This window comes from Typopeltis vanoorti, chromosome 10 (assembly GCF_054136105.1).
Source record: "Typopeltis vanoorti isolate ZY-2024b chromosome 10, IOZ_Tvanoo_1.0, whole genome shotgun sequence".
NCBI classification, from domain to species: Eukaryota; Metazoa; Arthropoda; class Arachnida; order Uropygi; family Thelyphonidae; genus Typopeltis; species Typopeltis vanoorti.
Window position 1 is genome coordinate 120,876,647 of NC_143558.1, and position 23,055 is coordinate 120,899,701.

The 23,055-nt window shown below is 36.6% G+C and overlaps 1 protein-coding gene across 1 annotated transcript in view; it reads left to right on the forward strand.

The window, feature by feature from the left end:
* The window catches only part of Dhc64C (dynein heavy chain, cytoplasmic), a 1,087,706-nt gene that overhangs the window by 1,018,871 nt on the left and 45,780 nt on the right, over positions 1-23,055 (forward strand). The window contains exons 86-87 of the mRNA XM_090398628.1: positions 1,870-2,012; positions 19,827-19,937. Coding sequence (XP_090254754.1) covers positions 1,870-2,012; positions 19,827-19,937 — 254 coding nt within the window. The remainder of the gene's footprint in view (positions 1-1,869; positions 2,013-19,826; positions 19,938-23,055) is intronic.

Consider the following 23,055-nt stretch of genomic DNA (forward strand, 5'->3'; position numbering starts at 1 on the left):
TCAAGAATGGTGAATCTGTTGGACTTCCTGGATTTGTTGCCTCCAACCCTGTCTGTCCAGAACTTACTTCTCCAGTTTGGATATTGTAATATGATGTTGCTATCTTGGCTAATGGTATCTACTCATCTTGTTCTAGGTTTTCATTTTGGTTTTTTACCAAGAAATTTGCTATTTTCTTAAGAATACTATCCTTTTCCATATGAGAAACATGTCTTGTCCACTGTAACTTTTTGAACTTGATTATACTAGATAAATTTAGAATTCTTTATAAAGTTGATATAACTTATGTTTGTATCTGATCCTTCGGAAACTAAGTATCATCCTTAAAATAAAAAAAAGAAATGTTTTTTTTTAGTGATTTTCCTTTCAAAAGCTGAAATCAGATTCTCCACCTTTGCTTTGCAGTAAACATCCAGATTTCACATCCACGGGTAACAGTTGGACAAATTATTCAATTTTTAGTCTTCCATTGAATATCTTTTGAACTGAGTACACATGGAAAATAAAAAGCCATTATCCCTCTTTGATTCTGCACATCTTCCATCTCATTTGGTTGGCTAGTGACCACTCTTAATATTTAAATTGTTCCATTCTTTCTATTTCAAGGTTCCTAATTTTCACAGGTGTATCAGTTAACTGATGCTGTCTGCTATTAATCATTATTTTGGTTATTTTATTAATTTTTAGCCTCTCTCTTTCTTGTGCTAATTTTTCTACTTCCAAATGCTTCTTCTGCTTTTTGTTTGGTTCTTGATATAATAATGTCATCTGCATATGCTACAACTTGCACTGCTTTATTTATCAATGTCTTTAGTATCTACTGGCAATAATTGGATAACATATGACAAAGTTAAGTTAAAACTCTATTGTCAATCTTTTAAGTCTTACTAGCCTATCTGGTATTAAATTGTGTCATAATCTCATAACTTATTTGTTAATGATATTTGATGTAGATTGACTGGAGATCTTCAAATGTTTGCTGATGATGCGAAGTTAGGTAGAATTATCAAGAGTAGTGCTGATGTTAATTCTCTACAGGAAGATTTGAATAGACTTTTAGCTTGGACAAATGAGCGGGGTTAATATTAATAAATGTAAGATGTTACACTTTGGGATACAGAGATATAATGCTACTTACTGTATTGGTGGAGCTGTACTTCAAGAAGTGGATGATATTTGGAATCTTGGAATGATGGTAGAGAGTGGACTGTGGTACCGAAGACAGGTTGCAATTGTTGCAAAGACTGCACATCATATTGCTGCTATGATTAAAAGTATATTGACATGTAGGGATAAGGAGGTGGTGGTGGTGCCTCTATACAAGTCATTGGTCAGACCGCATATGGACTTTTGTGTTCATATTTGGTCCCTTAGTTTTCATTGTGATATAGAAACACTAGAGGGGTCCAAAGACAAATGACCAAAGTGGTATCAGGACTCTGGAGTGTTGGTTATGAAGAGCATTTGAGAGAATGTGGATTACAGAAGTTGGTGGATAGGAGGAAAAGATGAGATATGATACAGACCTTCAAGTTAGTTAAGGGATTCTGTCAGATTAATACAGGAGTTATAAAAAAAAAGAGTGAATGTTAAGATGGGAAGAACAAGTGGCCATCTTTGGAAATTGTATAAAGATGTGGTGAAGAAGGGTGTGAATAGTAGATTTTTTTATGTGGAGAGTTAGTGAGTGGAATGTATTGCTAGCGTGCATTGTGAATGCAGGTAGCGTAAATAACTTCCTGATTATTATAGGTTACTTGTTTGCATAAAATGTTGGTTTCTGAAATTATGAAGGTCTTTTTAAATATGTATGCACACATGTTTGTGTACATCTATAATATATGATTTTTCTTTCTTTTTGTAATTCAGGTATGTTACCCTCTCATTGGCGTCGATATACAGTACCACGTGGTTGTACTGTAATTCAGTGGATCACAGATTTTTCTGATCGCATAAAACAGCTGCAGAAAGTTTCTACTGCTTCTATCTCAGGGGGAGCTGCAGCTTTAAAGGTACTGTTTTCTGTTATTTAGATAAAATAATCTTATTAATTTATTTAAATAGTTACCTTTCAAAATTCAAGATTTTATAATTCGTTTATGTGCACTTAGAATTAATAACTTACTCCTATAAAAGATATGAACAATCTTACTCCTATTTAAGATATAAACAATCTGCAAAATGCAACCAAGATGAACCAGTCTTTAAATTTTTTTCATCCAGTAGGTAATTGAATTTCTGTGGGATTCTTTCTTGTTATAATGAGTCCCTAAATTTTCTGCTGTTGGCTGACACACACTTGGTTGACACACACAGCTTGGCTTTGAATTTATGGAAATAAATTCAAACAAACAAATCAACAGTATTATTTAATCTTGAATAAATTTTCTCTGTTGCATTTTGCAGTCTACATATTATATAGAAGTGAAGTTATTAAAAATTCAAACTTCACAAGGACTTTATACGCTGTTTATGATATAAACTAACATAAAATGCTAATGTGCATGTGCAAACAAATGCCCAAAACAGACTTATCACTTCCAGAAGTGGGAAGATGGAAAATTTTCAGATTTTAGATGATGAAAGAACAACAGTACTTAACATTGGCACTGACTTAAGATTAGTTTTTTCTACTTTTTATGATTTTAGTCTCTTTATGAAGCACTTAATTTTGTTGATTATGTGAGGACATCACCAAACCAGTTACTGGGCTACTTGTGCATAGAGACTGACTTCACATCATATTACCTTGGTATCCCATAATGCACAGCATACTCCCTTTCAGATGTACATTGTTTGCATTATGGGAAGGGTCACCTAGACTGATTTCAACTTTCATTGAGGCCTCAACAATAGAATATAGACCCATGAAAATGCTGTACATACCAAGAACTAACAAGAAAATGATATATTGCCATGTTATTAAAATACTCTGGATGAGAATAAGTTGTAACAAGTTTTTTGCTGAGTCATGATTATATGATTTTTCTATAGATTTTTCTTTCTAGAAAGAATTTATAGGCATCTGTGCTCCTGGTGAATTAGCCAGTTGGCTTGCCTACAGGGATCAGCAGTGTTGCAGTTGAGACTCCTTTCTCATGGTCTAGGGACAGCACTCAAGGCTTGATGTGGTTCTAGTATCGCATCAAGGATAGCACTGATACCCACTTGCAAGCGCATTCATTGCTTGGCATATAATGGTCACCCACGTGTGGCTCCATTGTGGATGGAGATCTCTGGTGCTGAATTCTCTCCTTCATTTGAGAATGAGTCTTTCATCCTCATGTTTATCAGAAGCCCTCAACAAGTCCAGACTAATTACTGAAACCATTGAAACATCAACAAACAGTAAAAATAAGAAAAACACAATTGGAAGAACAATAGTACATTGAGCCCTTTGATTGGAAAAGGCCTATGCTCAATTCTCCTCATTACGAGATGAATCTTTATATGTTTTTTTTTTCAATTGAAGGTGAATTAGCTGATCTCATACAGAGGTAGCAGGATTTTTTATTCTGGAAAATTGAGTTTTTCATCCTGCATACAGACAAATCAGCCTTTTAGGACACATGCAATTTACAGACAAAAAATATTAGTGGTGATGGTGGTGAGCAGTAGATGGCATTGGTGTAGATGATGGAGACAGAGAGTTGTAGAGTAGGTGCCCTCTCTCGATGAGTCTTTGGACTCCTTGGAGGTGTCACAAAATAATAATAATAATAATAATACACTTGATAGGTGAATGTCCAGTTGGGGAAAAGTCATGCTTCCTTTATCCTGAAGGTTCAGTAGAATCCTCAAAATCTGTGAGAAAAAACTCCACTGCATCCTCCCGGAAACAATTGGAGCAACTCCTTCATGAAATACATCAAGCAGTGGAATACCAATCGTAGTGTCCTCACAAAACTCTGGACTTTGCTCAAGGAGTAATATCAGAGTAGGACCTCCTCAGTGTTCCTAATAAGATTTGTTCTGGATTAAAAGATCAAGTGGTGACAGATATTAAAGTAGCACAACTAGAAAAGTTATTCCATGTAATTCTATTTTGATGTATAGTGATGATATCCTAGTTTCAACCAGGAATATCATCTTTACCATTTAATACTCCCAAAAACTCTCCATATCTGGAAAAGCAAGGTTTTTCTCAAATGTTCTGTTAGGTTTTATATCCCAATCCTTCTGCTTAAAATCTCAGAAATATGGTCATAGTCAGAATGCCTAGAGTAGTAGTAAAGAGCATTACAATAAACAGAGCAAATGCCAAATGTGCTAATTGCAAAGGGGAACCACATGCAGCCTGTTCCCAAGTATGCCAAAAGTTGAAGGATGAGAAAGAAATTCAAATGATCAAGAAGAGCAGGATATACCTAACAGGAGGTAAACAAAGTTTACAACAACAGTATCTAGTGGAAAATAATCTTAGTGAGAATACACAGTTAAAAAAAAAAAAAAAATCTAGGAGGATTATCATGCATGGCTGTCCTACCCTGACAATTACCCCACTGAACAGTATGATTTACTGACAATCATAACAGATCGGATCAATAAAAATAAAATAATAGTAATAATATGGTCTCAATTCTGAAACCTATGTTAAAAATGACACAGTGCACTAAAAGCTACTATTTAGAAAAATAATGAGTCGTGCATGCTATTGTGCTTCTGTCTACAAGAGATGTATCTCAAATTTGGTGAAAATCCTAAATTGCAGATTTAGGATTCTCATTGGGGGATTTACCTATCAATGGAGGAGTTGCCCCTTCTTTTAGGTAACCATACCCTTTCCACCAAGCCTTACTGAATATTGACAGGCAGCTATAGTTTGCTTTCTCAGTGTATAATCCAGTGCAGATTTTTCCCAAGATGACCTCTCCATATGATGCATCTCATCATGGTGGAATAGACCTCTCAGTGACAGTACTTGGGCCTCTTTGTTCTTATTTTTATCTATGCTTTTTGTCCCATATTTTTTGCTAGTTCTCTGGAGTTTTTTTTTCCTATCCTGTCTTTCAGCTTACCATCGCTGAGATCCATGTCTTGCTGCCATGTTTCCTGAGCAGTGCGACCCACGGATTTTGGAAAAGGTGATCCTGGTAGTTCTTGCATTTCTTTGGCTTCTATTTCAGCAAGATGGGCAGTCCTGAATGTCTCAACCAGGATCAATTGACCAGTGGGCATGCCTGCATGGGTCAATGGTGTTGCAATACGTATCCTTCCCCATCATCCATGAATAGGGCCCAAGACATGCTGTGGGGCTGGTATGGCATCCAGGATAGCCCTGGCATTCCACTCTCAAGCACAGTCATTACTTGCCAGAGAATTAGTGTCGATTTGTGGCTCCATGATGGGTGGAGAGCTCTTGCACTGAACTAAACTCCTCCTCTTCCTGAGAATGAACACTCCTTCATCCTCTTGTTTATCAGGGGCCACAACAAGCCCCAACCAATTTCAGAAACCATATTGTCATCAACAGAAAACCAAAGTAAGAAACAAAAAAAAACATCAAAAGATGTAATAAATACACCGCTGTTATTAATTTTAAATCCACCAGGTGAATGGCCAATTGTAAAATTAAGGGTTGGCAGGATCTTCAAAATTTGTAAAGAGATTGCATTCAAGAGATATTCTAATTGAAGCAATTAGAGTAGCACAATCAGAAAAATTGCAATTCTATGGGGGAATACTGATTACAGTTATCTCCCTCATAAATTTACTTTTCTAGAAGTGTAATAACAGAGTGAGATCTCCTTGATGTTCCCTATTGTGAGATATGCTCCAAACTGTTAAGGAGTAACAGCAATAAGATAATTTCTGGTGCATAGATATGGGCATCTGGTTCCTACCAGAAACATCATCCTTGCAACAAACCAAAACCACCAACATCTGTCAAAGCAGGATATCTCAACTGTCCCATAAGGCTCTATATCTCAAATCCTTTACAGTGTTTAAATGTCAGAATATGGTCATTCTCAAACCGCATGCCATAGCTCTGCCATCAGTGTCTGATGAGGCACTAAAGATCATGAGAATAAAGACTAAGAGCAAAACATCAAAATCTTCTGGAAGGGACACCACTCAGCATACTGCAGAGCATGCCAAAGGTAGAAGGATGAACGGGAGATCAAAAAAATGAAAAGAGAGCAATGCATCACTTATCAGGAGGTGAAGATGGAATATATGACAAAAGTGGCAGCCCCAAGTCAATCCCACATTCTCACAATCACAGCATCCTTCAACAATATGACTTGCTTTCAATCTCCTTGGAGCAAATGATGGAGATTACTTGTATAGACTCACTCCTGAGGACATGCCAGAGATATTCTCGCTACATGAAAGTCTGCTAATAAAAATGATAATGGGATGTGTATTGCAGAGGAACAAAGACATGCCTCGAGACCTGATATATGGGTCATCTTCAGGTGACATGAACACTTCCATCCCACCTGAAGAAGATACAATAATCCATGTTCATAGTATTCCTGAAAGAGTACGTTATGATGATGTCTTGGATATTTTTCCTCGGTAAAAAGAAATAATAGATATTAGCCATCCTCAGTTCTCAAGACAGAAAAAATCCAAGGCTAATGAAAACAAAACAACTCGCAACTGGAAGCCAGGTGATACTCCCAAAAAGAAATAATGGAAATTCCCTACAGTGGAATTGTCATGGATTCCGTCAAAACATCGATGACATCTAGGCCCTCTTGCAGAAATATAAACCAGTATGCTTTTGCCTGCAAGAAGCCAAGAGATGATCTGACATTACAAAATATTTTTTATTCGTAAGGACTGGAGATGGAGACCTGTCCATGGAGGACAGGTCTCCATCTCCTTCCAGCTACTCTCACTTAATATGGATGAAGTACTTGCTGTCCAACTATCAGTTGGAACTCTAGTAACAGTAAGCTGCATCTATGTTCCTCCTGCTTCAGATATCTCAATATGACCTTGATGATGTCATATTGCAGTACCACTCCTCTTTACTTTTATTGGGGGATTTGAATGGACACAATACTCCATGGGGTGGTGCTCATCAACAATTTCCCCCTCCTAAACACAGGAATTAACACCTTCTTCCATATGCCTCCCTGAACATTCACTACCATAGAATATTATCTGCTTCCTCTTCCTACTTTTCAATTGGGGAACCAACAAGAATTTATTTTGACATGATGACTGTCCCATAATATCCATCTTCACTGCATGGTTAACTATGCACTCCATCACGGATATCACAGTGTAAAATTGAGCAAGCTGACTGGCTCATGTTTGCTTCATTTGCAGAATTTGATTCTGCAATGGTCAGCTCTTCCATCAATGATGATGTTGTGAACAACCAAAGAAACCCAGAAAAAAGCTTAGGGTATTTTTGAAAAATATCCCAATCTTTTTTTCTGACACTATAACAAACCATGCTTTCAAATGTGTTCGAGCATGACACATCTGATATCAGAGTCAAAAGGAATCCTGGATCCAATATGCATCCTCCATAAGAACAACCAATACTAAATAAGTCTGTGGCAAAATCTAGAAAATGAAGGGCAGATATACTATCCACCAACTCTATTCCATAACACAATGATTGCAGAATTGCTGATTCAACAGCAATTGCCAACACACTCAGGGAGGATTTTGGCTAAAACATCAGCAACATCGTCTTATGTCCCCAGGTTCCTTACCCCCCCCCCAAAAAAAAAAAAAAAGCTGAAAACACAACGTAGCCTTTTTTCTTTTTTTTTGAATGCCATCAAAGAATACAACAGGCCATTCTCTAAAGAAGAAATGGAAGCTGCTTTACTTAAATACTGTCCAACTGCTGTTGGGCCAGATAATATCCACTAAGAGATGGTAAAACATCTATCACCATCCATGGATCACCTGTTGCACCTTTATAACAGAACCTTCTATGAGCGCAAATTTCTGGATACCTAGCAAAAGGCAATTATAATTGCTTTTCATAAGCCATGAAAGGATCTAAAATTCCCAAATAATTACCATCCAATTGCTCTGACCAGCTTGTTTGCACATGATTCCATAAAAAAATGGTTAACTCTCATCTTTTATGGTTTCTGGAGTGAAACAACCTGTTTTCTTAAACACAGTCTGGCTTCTGCAAATATCACTGTACAGCTGATCATCTAATGCTTTTCCTAAAATGCAAGCATCTGGTATTGGTTTTCTTAGATATGGAAAAAGCATACGACACTGCTTGGAGGTTAGGAATACTGAAAGACCTACATAATTATGGTCTAAGAGTGAATTGCCCTCTTTTTTATGAACTTCTTATCTTACTGAATTTTCCAACTCAAAGTTGGAACTGCTCTCTTCTGATCATATAACCAAGAGGTGGGAGTTGCACATGATTCAATTTTAATTATCACACTTTTTGCAGTCAAGGTCAACTTGATAACAGAACTCCCCCCCAACAATTAGGCCCTCTATGTAGATAACTTCATCTTCTGTCATTCACGTAACAGTTGCAATAAGCCATCGACCATCTCTCAAAATGAGCAATTGCAAATGGGTTCAGATTTTTCCAACAGTTTTGTTACACCAGAAGCCAAGTTCTTGGAACTCATATTTGAATAAGAAACTCATTTTTCTCCTTCACATACGTCAGTTACAAGACAAGTGCCATAAGACAATGAACATTTACCACATTTCATCCTCCACCTATTAGGGTGCAGACAGATGTTCTTTGCTTTGTTTATACATGGCATTGAGATGATCATAACTTGATTATAGCTTGCATGTCTGTGCTTCTACCAAAGAGCGTACTGTGCTGCTTAGCCATCATACACTATTCTCCTCTGCCAAAGAGAGTACTGAACACCTTGTTTACCATCAGGCCCATAAGATTTGGAACTGGAGCATTTCTCATATCTTATTCTGAATCTGTATGTCAAAACAAATGAACCACCTTTGTTGCATTGACATTAACAGCTGTCTCTGTTATATGCAACAAAAATAAAATCCCTGCCAGACTATCCCACATGGCCAACTATTTTTTGTCCACAATGGAAGAATTTTTACAGTGCTCAACAGAATGCTGTAAATTCTTTTGATTTGTGAATAAAAACTCTCCTGCAAGCTCTAGAGATTGCATTAGACAACATGGCTCAGACATCACCAAACACTTCCTGCTGTGGCAATCATATATGCCAACATATACATGTTGGCATATATGATTCTTTAGCTGTCTCCTGAAATTTCCCCCCCTCCAATCATCTACCAGCAACTCTACCAGGACTTAATTGAGAACTTCTGTCACCTTTCCAGACAGCATTATATCTGCACAAATCCCACTAAGATTGTAATAACTTTACACCTGAGCTGTGTGTTGTAAAGCTTGCACTATTAAATCGCAGTGCTACCAAAGGTCCATAGTATATTCAGACTCAGAAAGTTCACTTCAGGCAATATGAAGCCCAGAGGTACAGAAATGTTCAGTGCTCTCTCTTGAATCCAACACCACCTCTTTCAGTTATATAAGTTACGCTTCGATGTATGCATCTGTTGGGAGTAAAGGATAAAGGCTGCAGATACTGCAGCAAGGTCAGCTCATTTCCTAAAACATTCACTATCTGCCTATAGCAGTGGTGTTCAACTGTTTTACTATGCGAGCTACTCTTCTATAAAAAGTTATTTGCCGATCTACTCTCTTATAAGTTATTCGGCGATCTACTCGCTTATATACATCACGTTCCCCCAACCTGATATCTGATTACGCACAAATAAACAACTAAAAAAAAATACACAACTAAAAACTTTATTTGTATATTTAAAAATTTATTTATCACTTTTAATTATTTTAATACAACAAATATTTTAATACAACAAAAACAAAAATATATATATATTGGAATAAAATATTTATTTCTCTATTTTGGAAAACCAAAGTTAGAAAAAACAACATATTGATTACAAACTCACAAGTTACAGGAAGTATTGGTTGATTAAAAAAAAAAAAAAAATGTGAAATTTGGCATTGTTTGGACCTCGCAATATTTTCATAGTCAAGTTGATACGAAGAAGTGGCCAATCGCAGACAATCATCCAAATGATCATTTGTAATTTGGTTTCTTAATTGATTTTTTATGACGTCATATTTGAAAAAGTGGATTCGGGCAAGTGTGTCGATCCGAAACATGACAGAATTTTTCGCGCAATATCAGTTAATATTGGGAATTTTTCATGTGCATACTTCCAAATGACTTCATTGTTTATTGATTTTAAATGTAAACTATTCTGAATGTTTATTATCTCAAGTTGTAGAACTTGAGATAATAAACATTCAGCTTGGTTTATATCAAACAGCCCACTAATTTTATTTGAAATTTCTGTGATGTTCAAGTTTTCTTGAAATGGATTATTGATAAAAGATACAATCATTTCAGTTTTATTAAAATCTTTAAATCTTGAATTTATTTCTTCCTCAACTAATTCTATTTCACGAATAAATTCTTTTAAATCATAGCGAAGCATTTCTTGATTTTGTTCAAAAAATTTTAATAAATATGGGAGATGTCTAAATTGATGGTCATTTATATTTTTCTTTAATAAAAGTAAGTATTGTTGGAAACTTTTTATTGAACTTAACATGTCAATTAAATTTTTATCTCTACCTTGTAACTCTAAATTTAAATTGCTTAATTTCATACAGAAATCTACTAAAAATGATAAGTGTAACAACCATCTTTTATCACTCAATTGTGGATAAACATCTCCTTTTTCATCAAGAAAATTTTTTATATCGTTAATTCAAGAAATCTTTCTAAAAACTGACTTTTGCTGAATCAGCAAACATTATTGTACAACAGAAGTTCCCTATCATCATCTGCCTGTAATTTAAATAGCCACTGTTGCAGGGCTTTTCCTCGAACAGAATTTACAATTTTAAATGTAATATCCAAAACATCTTTGGTGTTTAATCTTTTACTACACAGCACTTTTTTTATTATTATTATTACGGGTATCTCCATGGAGTCAGTAGACTCATCGTGGGAGACCCAAACTAGCAAAACAATATCTGTCATATCTCTTCTTGAATTCATTTACAGACGAAGAGCTCACAACTAAGTCAGGCAATGAATTCCACTCATTCACCACCCTCCAGGCAAAAAACCTTGTTCTGACACCTTTGTTAACCACACTCTTCTTTAATTTCCAGAGATGACCTCTTGTTCTTCCATCACTATCACACAGCTGAAACATTTCCCCTGCATCAATCCTATAAAAACCTTTTAGTAATTTGAATGTTTCTATCATATCCCCTCTTCTTCGCCTATCAACCAATCTCTGCAATCCACAAGCTCTCAATCTATCAATGTAGGGAGCATTTTTTATATCACTCACCAACTTGGTCACTCTTCTCTGAACCCTCTCCACAGCCTCCTCATCTCCAAGGAATCCAGGTGACCAGACCTGAGCACAGTAATCCAAATGTGGAAGTATCAATGCTTTATAAAGGGTAATAATAACCTCTTTATCTCTGGATGTCAGTGTGTTCCTCAACAACCAAGTAATCCTATGTGCAATCTTGGACACCTTAGCAATGTGTCCTCTGAACTTCATCTCCCTATCTACCAATACCCCTAAGTCCCTAGCCTCATCAATCTCTTGGAGTACCTTTCCATCGATGTAGTACACAGCTGGTAATCTTTTAATCCCAAAATGCATGACTTTACACTTTTCCACATTGAACTGACATCCATTTTCTTTTGCCCATTTTACCAGCTTATTTAAATCCTCCTGCAAACTTTCAACATCAGCTTGATTTTTTATTGCACTACACAACTTTGCATCATCAGCAAACAACTGAATATCTCCCTTTAAGCCGTTTCCTATATCATTTATATACAAATTAAACAACATTGGCCCAAGCACAGAGCCCTGAGGCACACCACTGGTCACCTGCCTCATTCTGGACTCGGCTCCTCCATACACCACCTTATGGTATCTCTCCCTGAGCCATTCTCCTATCCATATCACCAATTTAATATCCATTCCCATCTGCTCCAATTTGCGTAACAGTGTTCTATGGGGTATCCTGTCAAAAGCCTTAGCAAAATCCAGAAGTACCACTGTGTAGCCAGTTCCTTTGTCCAACTCAGATGTTATTCTATTATGAATAGTTAATAGATTGCTAAGGCAGGATCTACCTTTAACAAAACCATGTTGGCCTCTATAGAGTATCATATCCTGATCCACCTATTCTAGAATTTTGTCTTTAACCAACTTTTCCAATACTTTTACCACTACTCCTGAGATGGTGATTGGTCTGTAATTCAATACTGCTGTTTTAGAGCCACCCTTATGCAAAGGAACCACTTTGCCTAACTTCCACTCCCTAGGGACCATACCAGAGTTCAAACTTAAATTAAATATCCAGGTAAGAGGGGTTGACAATTCATTTGCACATTCACGCAACACCCGAGCTGATATTCCATCTAAGCCTACCGCAGTGTTTGCATTTAAGTTTTGCAATATATTTAATACCTCTGATTCTTTAGCTTCAATTCTCACATTAGGTATTGCTATAGGTATAGAGATATCCTCACTTGGGTGATAGACTTTTGAAAAGTGATCACTCAGTAACTCGACTATTACCTCTGATTTTGTCACCTCAATACCATCAGCACCCACTAAGGTTATCCTTCCGAAGTCATTCTTCCTCTTACTTGCCACATAGCGGAAGAACTCTTTGGGATTACCCTTGATCTCTTTGGCTAAGGTCTTCTCATAATCTGATTTAGCCTTGTACTGCTCATGGTTGTCCTGATCGCCTTTCTCCTTGTAAATTCTCCATAACATTTTCTTTTTTTGCAGTTCAAGCTTGATACTACTGCTCATCCATCTAATGCCTGCCTTGTTTGACCTCCTGACCATGGGGACACAATCTGATATTGCTTTCCTCAGATACCCGCTGATTTTATCCCAAGCACTGCTAACATCTTTCCCTTGCAATATGTTCTGCCATGGGATGGCTGCAAGCTCGCTCCGAAGCTTGTTATAATTGCCTAACCTGTAGTTCCGTACATAGCCCTTCTTAATAGAAAAATCCACAGATTTTGCAACCTCCCAAGTCAATACCACATGATCGCTTTCACCAACTGGAGGTAACGAGGACACCTTACTTATGCATATAACCTCTGAACCAATAACCAGGTCCAACACTCTCACACCACGTGTCCCTTCAGTTACGTGCTGTTTCAAGTAATTATCTCGTACAAGATGTATGAACTCCATTTCCTTTTTGCTACGTGATATTTCCTCCTTCCAATTGATATCACCATAATTAAAATCCCCCATAATAATCACTAAGCCTTCACTCATTGCACTAAGTTGCTGATGCATGAATTCAATATCTCCCCCCGTACTCCCTGGCCTATAGCAGCATCCAACTGTATATTTGGTTGCGTTGGTCACTATTTCGCACCAGACTGCCTCAAATGAACTCTCATTCACATGTCTATCATCATGATATACTACTTTCTTTGGCTGCAACACATCAGCTATCATCAACAGTACTCCTCCACCTGTTTTATCTTCTCTATCCTCCCTGAAAATACTGTACCCATCACATTCAATTCCAGTGACCACATCTTCTGCTGACAGCCAAGTTTCACTAATGCCTACAACTTTTGGTGAGATTTCACTGACTAATGCCAAAAATTCTTCTCTCTTATTTCGAATGCTTCTAGCATTGGTATACAAAAATTGCAGATTCCCTCTAGATCTTGTACCGGCTTTAGAACTGATATATAAGTCACTAACTACCGTAGTCCTATGCCAATTTTTATCCCCTCTCTTCTGCAATTTATTCTGCCTATAAGGATCAATAAGTACACAATCAGTGCTAAAGTTTCTCTCTCTTACACTCAACCTTTTCAATATTAGTTTCCCTGCCCAATAACTTCAACCTGTTCAGAAAACAATAACTTCTTCAATCGCTTATGTCCTTCCATGTTAAGATGCAGTCCATCTCTAGCATACAACTGCCTTTTTCCTTCAAACACACTCCAAACATCAACAAACTCCAGACCTCTTTTTCTGCACATTCTTGCAATCATATCATTCATTATCATTGCTCGTCTACTTAACTCGTAATTGTCAAAACGAGGCAGCACACACACTATTCTCCCATTGACACTTTTCCTCTTCACAATATCTAATAATGTTCTTAAATCTTTTCCTACCCGATTTATACTACCTCTCAGGTCATTCGTACCCACCATAACTATCATCTTGTCTGCTTCATGCCCTCTCTTTATTGCTAAAGCCACTCTTTCTATTGTCCCATCAGCCAAGCACTCCTCATGCATACCACTCTCCATACCCTTAATCATAGAATCACCATATATTTTACCACTCTTAACTTCATTCAAGTCCACACTCATGGACTCATTCTCTACACTATTCAGCATGACTCTCCCAGCTTCATTACTCAACTCTCTATTACTTACCCCCCCCCCCCCCCCACTCTCACTACATCTCATTTCTTCTAGGCCACTTGTGGTTTTATTATGTTGACTCCCATACTATTTATTACTGAATCATTCACCAAAGACTCACCCATATGTAATCCTGTTCTAGTTACTTCAGCTAAAGTAATCTCTATAGTCCTAATTTCTCTGTTTAACACATTAAACTCAGCTTTAACTTCCAGTATCTCCTTACCGATCACTTCCACTTCCTCATGAAGAAGATGAAGGTCATTTTTCATTTTCATAAACTCCCGCCGAAGTTCTTCCGCTACGGTCCCGATGTCAGCTTCCATTCCTAAACGCTCCAGCCTATCCCGACACTTCTCACATACGTCGACATTTTCGTTCTTCTCATTATGCCAGACCAACCACAGATCCTTCACATTTTGTTAGTGAATAATACAGTGGTACGTTAAAATATCTGGATATTTGTCATCATTTTTACATAATGAAATGAAGTCTGATTTATTACCTATCATTGCAGGAGAACCATCAGTAGTAATAGACACAAGTTTAAAAAGCAGAAGTTTGTGTTGTTTCACAAATTCATCAAATGGCGAAAAAATGTCTTCTCCCCTAGTCCTTCCCAATAATGGTATAATTTTCAAAAGTTCTTCTTTACTTGAATAATCTTGAAATACCATGCGAATAAATACCATTAACTGAGCAATATCAGTGAAGTCGTTTGATTCATCAAATTGTAATGAAAATGCAACACACTGGTTTGTCTGACATTAACCTTGAAACTTTTCTCCGGCAATTGGAACTCTTTATATATATATATTTTCTTTCCGCAATTTGAAACTTTGTTTGCGGCCTAGAAGTAGTCTCTCTCTAGTGACGTCTCAAACTGAGAAGCTCCTTTCTGGAAGCGGGAAACTCCTCTCTCAAGCAACGTGGATCCGGGCATTCTCTCTGATGGCGACTCTGGACTGGGTGGCCTCCTCTTTTACAGCAATTCTGGAACCGGGACCCCTTCTGCTTGCTTCAGTTCCTTTTTATTAGGCCTCCTCTGAGACCTCGCATGAAGTTTGTCAACCCCAAAGAATCAGTATGAGGCTTTCATCTTAAGTTTCAAGTTTGGCACGCCTTTTGTTCTCCTCTGCTTTCTTTTGATTGCAAGTTGCCGGCCATTGGAAAGTGTTTGAACTCTTTCTGACTGACTTCGGAGATGTTTACACTTAGAGCCTGCAAGCCTTTCTCATACATACAAGTTTCAATAACAATCTTTCTAATGCCACCATGTACAGCAACAAAAACATTGCCTTTGTTGTTGTTGTGGTATTATTGTCTCAATTCTTGAGACAAGAATCCACACTTCATTCACAGCCACTGCAGTGAGGCCTTAATTGAAACATGTCTGTAGATTCAATTAATATAACCTAATAATTATTTTTATGGTGACATAGCATGTTAGTTACATATCCCCCATTATAGCATGTTTAATATTAACATCAGACCCCCCCACCTATGAAGTGATATTTCTGATATTTCTGCTCACTTGCCCAGACACATAGTGTATTGAGATCCTCCTGCATGCCCACATCTGCTCTAATGCTTGTAGTTCTTCCCAACTTTGCATCATCAGCAAACAGCAGCATATCCCCATTTAAGCCTTGTCCCAATATCATTAACATACAAGTTAAACAATGATGGTCCCAGAATGGAACAGTGCAAGACTCTACTAGTTATTTTCCTATTTGGGGATATCACTTCCACATACACAAGCTACTGATACCCATCTGACAACCAGTCACCTATCCAACTCGCTAGTCTCTCATCCATTCCCATCTGTTTCAGTTTGGTTACCAGCTTGTCATGTGCAATCTATCAAAGGCCTTTGAAAAATCCAAGTACACTACTGTATATGTATATTTCCCTTATCCAGTAACTCTTTACCTGCTTGTACATCAGCAGATTACTAAAACATGACCTACTCTAATAAACTCGTGCTGTTATTCTCTATGATCAGCACGAATTATTCTCTGAATAATTCGTGCTGAAATATTCAGCACGAAATATTCTCTGATTCTGCTATTTTTCAGATTGATTCTGAATCTTAGTCCTTGCCAACAGCTCCAGACATGCAGATTGCTCTATAATTAGTAGCTTCAATCTAACTCCCCATAGTTGAAGTTGAACAGTTTTTCTCACTTCTTTTTCCCACTCCTTTGGGACTTACCCTGATTCCAGGGGCACTGTTAATTCCCTGGAGCATTCCATCAAGGCATAGGTTCTTTGTTAAGTTCTACTGCCTTATTAACATCAGGTTTACTTAATTCCTTATATATCCCTTGCTTACTCACCATCAGTCTCCTCCACAATCAAGCTCTCACTATGTTGCCTTCATGAGGATGAAATACCTCATAACCTGCTTATTGAATACTTCAACAATATCCTCTGCATCAGTTACCAATCTACCAATGTCATCAACTAGCATTATCCTCCCATAGTCATTATTCTACTTGTCACATATCAAAAGGCATCACTAGGATTTTTCATTGCATTGATGTGCTAATTTCTGCGCATACTGCATTTTTGCTGTATTTAAAAACCACGTCACTTTCCTACCCTGTTCTTTGTATTTTTCATGCAACTGATTATTACCAACATTCGTCTTGTGTTACCTCCACAGTACTTCCCCTTCTTCCAGATTTCATATTTAATCCTTTCATCTATTTTACTCCTATGTTATTTAGCTTCACCTTTAGAATACACTCCAACATTGCTGCTGTTAAATAGCTCTTGATCAGTGCCCAAGCAGCATCTGTCTTGTTTTCATTAAACTCCTCTTTCCATTCTATAGCTCCCAATTGTCTCCTGAACTTTTCATAAATACCAGTTCTGTAGTTCTTCACGGTAGTTCTTATATGAATAGCTACAACTAAGATGATCACCTTGTGGTCACTTTTGCCAACTGGTTTAAAGATTACCTTCCTTTCACAATCGCATCGTTTGATGATATAATTAGATCTAATAATCTCAATCCATGTGTGCCTCCATTATATATTTCTTAAAATAGTTCCCTTAAGCATTCAAGAAATTCATTCTCTTTATTCCCTGATATTAACTCTTCATTCTGATGAACATTGCCTTAATTAAAATCATCCATAATTGTGATCACTCTTCTTTGTCTCACATCCTCCACATTCTCTGGCCTATAGCAACACTGAACTAAATATCTCATTCTCTCAACCTCTACCATAATACTTCAAAATTGCTGTTGCTATTTTCCTCTCATATCTCAACCTTGTGCATAAACAGGTTGCTTGCTATCAGCAGCACCACCCCATTCTCTTCTTGCTCTCTTCCTGCCTTCATGAAAAACATCATGTTCCTTGATGCCTGTTCTTGTCTCCACACCTGCTTCTGTCTGCTCACTTTTATCCTTTATTTCATATATATTTCCAGACTCAGCTATTCCCCATACATCCAGGCCATCCCCATTCATACATTTGTTACTGGTTCTAGAATCTGCTTTCCTTATACTATGTCTACCTGCCCCCCCCCCCCCCCCATTTTCCTGTTCAAATGGCTTTCCTGTTATCACATCCACATCTCCATTCATAATCACTTTGGTCTCACCTGCTCCACTCTTCTGCTCACATCATCTCTCTGACTTCTGATACTTCATTCATGCCAAATCCATTTAAATATAATCTACTTGTTTTATTTAGTTTCATTCATAACTCAAATGCATTTCACACATCAACGAAGTGCATCCCTATTTCCTCACACCATTCGTGATTTCTTCTTGTTGTATTAACACATCATTGTTATACTTGGGAAGCACACCAGCTACTCTTCCTACCATGCTGTTGCCTTTAACTCTCCTGAGAAATATCTTGATATCCATCCTCACATGCTCCCTTTGTGCAATGAAATCAATCATTTATACCACCATCACCACTAACTAACTCCCTTGCATGTTTAATTTTCATATCCAGGGCATCAATCACCCTGTTCATCCTCTCGCCTGAAAACAGACCTTGTGTGCTCTCTCCCTTGCTACATCTTTTGTAATAGAATCTCTGTACAGTGCTACTGTTCAATTATTTGCTACCTCTTTTTCTTATAATTTTTTTTTTTTTTTTTGCAATTTTCCATTCATATCCACCAATCATGTAATCTCATTTTGCATATACCTCATTTCTTATCTTAATTTCATTCTTTAACTCATGTATTCCAGAAATCATACTCTTTCATATCAGCAGTTTCTTCTACTTTTGCTATCATTCAAACTCAGTGTCATTTCTAAAATCGTGCCCTCTTTTGCTTTGTTCAGTCACTTCTGGGTTCACGTTCCTATTCTGTTGCTCACCATGTTCTGTGTTATAGCATCTACAGATATCTATAATACACAAATTCAAAGAATGATTGTTATTTGTGGTCATATATTGTTGATATAATCATAACTAAAAGTTTCAGAGATCATGCTTTATTGATAAAAAAAATCAGCCAATGCCTTTTATTCCCTTACGGTAAGTGAGGCCTTTTAACCCTGTCTAGCTTTTGGAGACTGAGTGGGCAGTTCAATCTCCACTGGTAGCCAATCAGAGATAGCTGGCCCAAGATTGTCACTAATTATAAGCAGCATCTGATGAAGAGACTGGCAAACAAGTGCTGCCATCTCTTGGTACCTAACCCTGACAGATTTTTTTTTTTTCCTTTCTTTTATGGATATCTAACAGAATATGTTCTTGTCTGAAATAGTATGGTTGATTTTTTTTTTTTTTTTTTTAGTTTATAAGACGAAAAACCTGCTTGCCCATGTCAGAAATCAAATAGCTCAGGAACTGGTCAAAGAAAAGCTTAGAAAAAGTTCCTCCAGTCGATGACTAGACTTGAACTTAAGTATTTTCAGGCAGCCCAGTGCAGAGGATTCAAGTGCCACTTCCCCTAAGCTACACTGGCCTCAAGGAAAATTAATATAACATTAATTATGCTACACTAGTAGCTCTAGTAATTAAAATACAAGTGCATGCTTTGTTCTGATTTTGATCTAGTGTTCTTGTTCAGCTTTTGATGTTTCATTTCCATTTCCACTTATCCTAGCATGTTATTTTTTTAGCGTAATGAACCATCTACCTAAAATAGTCAAGACATATGTATTTTTTAGCATACATGTTGGTTAATAATTATTTTTTATAGAAAATGTTCTTTGGTCAGTCCATTATTTTTCTTATTTATGAAATAAGTCAAGTATTGAATGTACTACTAGAAACAGTTAACAGTTATGATTTTTGAATATTTGATTTCTAATATACAAGTAAGGTAGCTTTATCACCTTATTAACACTCCTTATTTTAGTGTTTATACATTCATAATTAACTGTTTCAGGGTCTCAATGTATGGTTGGGTGGGCTTTTCAATCCAGAAGCGTATATTACTGCCACACGCCAGTATGTTGCACAGGCTAATGGTTGGTCTCTAGAAGAGCTTACAATGGAGGTAAGATTCTGGTTTTGATGATTTTAATCATTTTGCTAATTGAGTATGTATTCTTGTGTAACTTCACAATAGTAATTTTCTAAATTATAATGTTTTTACACCATCAGTTGTCTGACTGGCAAATTGCTTTCCCACTGTGGTTAGATATAATTGAAGGATTACTATATATTTTTGCAAGTATAAGATATCAGCTTAAATTATATTTGCTTAGAATTATACTAGGCAAGGAATTAAATTTTTGTTTTAATCCTTTATCCTACCATAAACAAACAAGCTTACATGTGAAGAAGTATCTTCATGATTAGATTACTTGTATATATAGTTAGACTATCAACTTTGCATTAGTAAAAGATTGTGTATAATCCCCACTGTTATTTGTAATTTCTGTGAACTATATTTTTAAATAAGGCAATATTCAACTAAAAAGGAAATATTAAATTTAGTTCTTTACTCTATGAAGATGATATCCCCTTTAATAAATGTGCTCCATGTTTTAGTGTCTTAAAAAATTAAGTAATTATGACAAATTTCTTATGCAAATCTGTAAACGGAAAACTAAGACTATGAAAATAGAAAGAAAAATTCATTCTCAGTAGTAAACTTAAATAACACGATTTGGCTCTTTAGGCACAACTTTAATAGCAAATGAAGTATAAAAATAGAATAAGTGAGACTGGTATAAATTGATGTAGAATGAGAGCACCAAATAAGCAATGTAAAAGATGGTGTTCAAGTCTATTTTAACTTATGAATCTGAGAATTAGGTTATAAAGCACTTCATTAAAACTATACAAATGGTTCTAAGGAAAATTAGGAGTAAATAGATTGAATCAATAACAGAAACCCATTAAAAATGGAGATGTCAAAAAAATACTTCATATTATTAATAATAAAGAATGTGTAAGTAGAGCTAATCTAAGATGGTATAGTTACTTAAACAATATGAAAGATTAGTAAAAGAAGAGTCTGCAGTGCAAAAATGGAAGGAAAAAATACTACCCGAAGGAACACCAAGATATTAGTAGGTGATTTGATGGAGTTACGAGCGTTTAAAAACATTATCCATTTGATCAGTTCTTACATTTCGCTGTAATAATATACCTGTAACAATATACCAATAATAACAATACCCCTTCCCCCAATTGAATAGGGGGAAGGGGTATTGTGGGTAAACTAGTTGTGAAATAATGTATTAGGGTATCATAATATTTGATATATCCCTTGAGGGTATATACTAGTAAATGATGGTAATGATAGAAGATTTATTCATTCATATTAAGTATATGTATAGCAAATAAGTAAATAAAGCTAAGAAGATAATATTGGGGAGAGTGATAATCTGTTTTTGATGTGCAGAGTGGCTAGGCAGGTACAAGCTTTACTGATCAAAAGAGATGTCTGGAATTATAGAACAAGGAAGGAACTATGATAAATTAAAGAAATAAATTGGCAACATGCAGTTTCTCTACTCTTCAGAGTAGTGAAACCAGCAATGCCTCAGTCTTGGTCTGAAACCAGTTATTTATGGCAGTGTCCGATTTTATTCGTAATTTTAGGAGGATAAAGTGGGAGTGAAATAGATAAATCATGGAATTATTCAAGGCCTTCTGAGATAGAGAATGTTATGGAGGAGATATAAAGAACAATGTATCCCATAGCACGAGGAGTATAATGCACAGACTAGGAAGGTGATGAGGATAGTGAGGAAGGAGAAATAGGCATATGAAAGGAGATTTGATGAAGCATTAAAACAGTAGAGAATTCTTCTGTTATGTTGCTAGTAGAAGAAGGGTAAATATGGAAGACTAACTTTAGTTTGCTTTAGATGGACCACAGTTCTCATCTGCTCAAGATGTAGTAGAAATGTTCAGTGAATATTTCATATAGGGTGTTAGGTGTAATGTTGAATAACAATAGGAAGGGTAACTTTAGTTTGCTTTAGATGGAACATAGTTCTCATCTGCTCAAGATATAGTAGAAGTGTTCAGTGAATATTTCATATAGGGAGTTAGGTGTAATGTTGATTAACAATAGGAAGGGGAATAAAAGACTGATAATTCTGTAATGGCATGTGTCTAGTAACCTTGATGTTAATAAAGCTGCAAGACTTAATGGGATATCACCATGTATATTAGTGGAATGTGCAAAATATCTGGCAGTGCCCTTGACTTGGTTATTCATCAGGAGTCTGGCAACAGGACAATCCCAGAAGAAAAGAAGGGAAAATATTGCCACTGCATAAGAGAGAATCCATTGGTGCCCATCTACAGGCAACTGTGTATATCAAGTGTAGTGGTGAAGGTGTTAGAGACAGAATGCAAACTTGAAAATTGATAAAAATGGAAATCTTTTGAGAGAGAGAAGCATGGGTTTGTTAAGGACTATGCAAGCATTTGATAGAGTACCACATGATAAACTACTATTGAAATTGAGCAGGATGGAGATGGATAATCATTTGATAGCTTGGTTACAAGAATGGTTGAATGATAGGAGTCAGCACATTATGTATGAGGAATGCAGGGTCCAAGAAAAGATGATGAGTGGGATCCCACTCTGTTCTGGGACAATAGTTATTTAATTTATATATTGGTGATATAGTTCAGGGTTTGAGAAGCAACATTCAGTTGTTTGCTGATAATGCTAAATTAGAAGAGCAATGTCAGAAAGTTCTAACATGAGGTTGGTGTTTTGGACTGAAAAATGGGGATTTCACTTCGTTGTTCAAGTTATATGCTTTGACCAGAAGAGAAAGAATAAGGTTTATCATATTGGAGAGGCTTCAAGAAGTGGAGGCGAGAGATCTGGAGATGGTGGTAGATAGGAACTGAAGTTCAGGGCACATATTGCAAAAGTTGTAAGTGTATTCAGAAAATTTCTGCCATAATGCAAAGACCCTTCCCCCCCTCCCCACACACACACAAGTACAGATAAGGAGATGATGATGATTCCACAAGGTCGCATTTGGATTTCTGTGCACAGATGTCATCACTTGGCTATATTGGCAATAAGGAATCATTTGAGACAGCAAAAGAAACATGTGGACAGATTAAGAGAATGCAGTCATTGGAGATGAGAGAAGAGAAGAGATATATGATTGAGACATATAAATTGCTGAGAG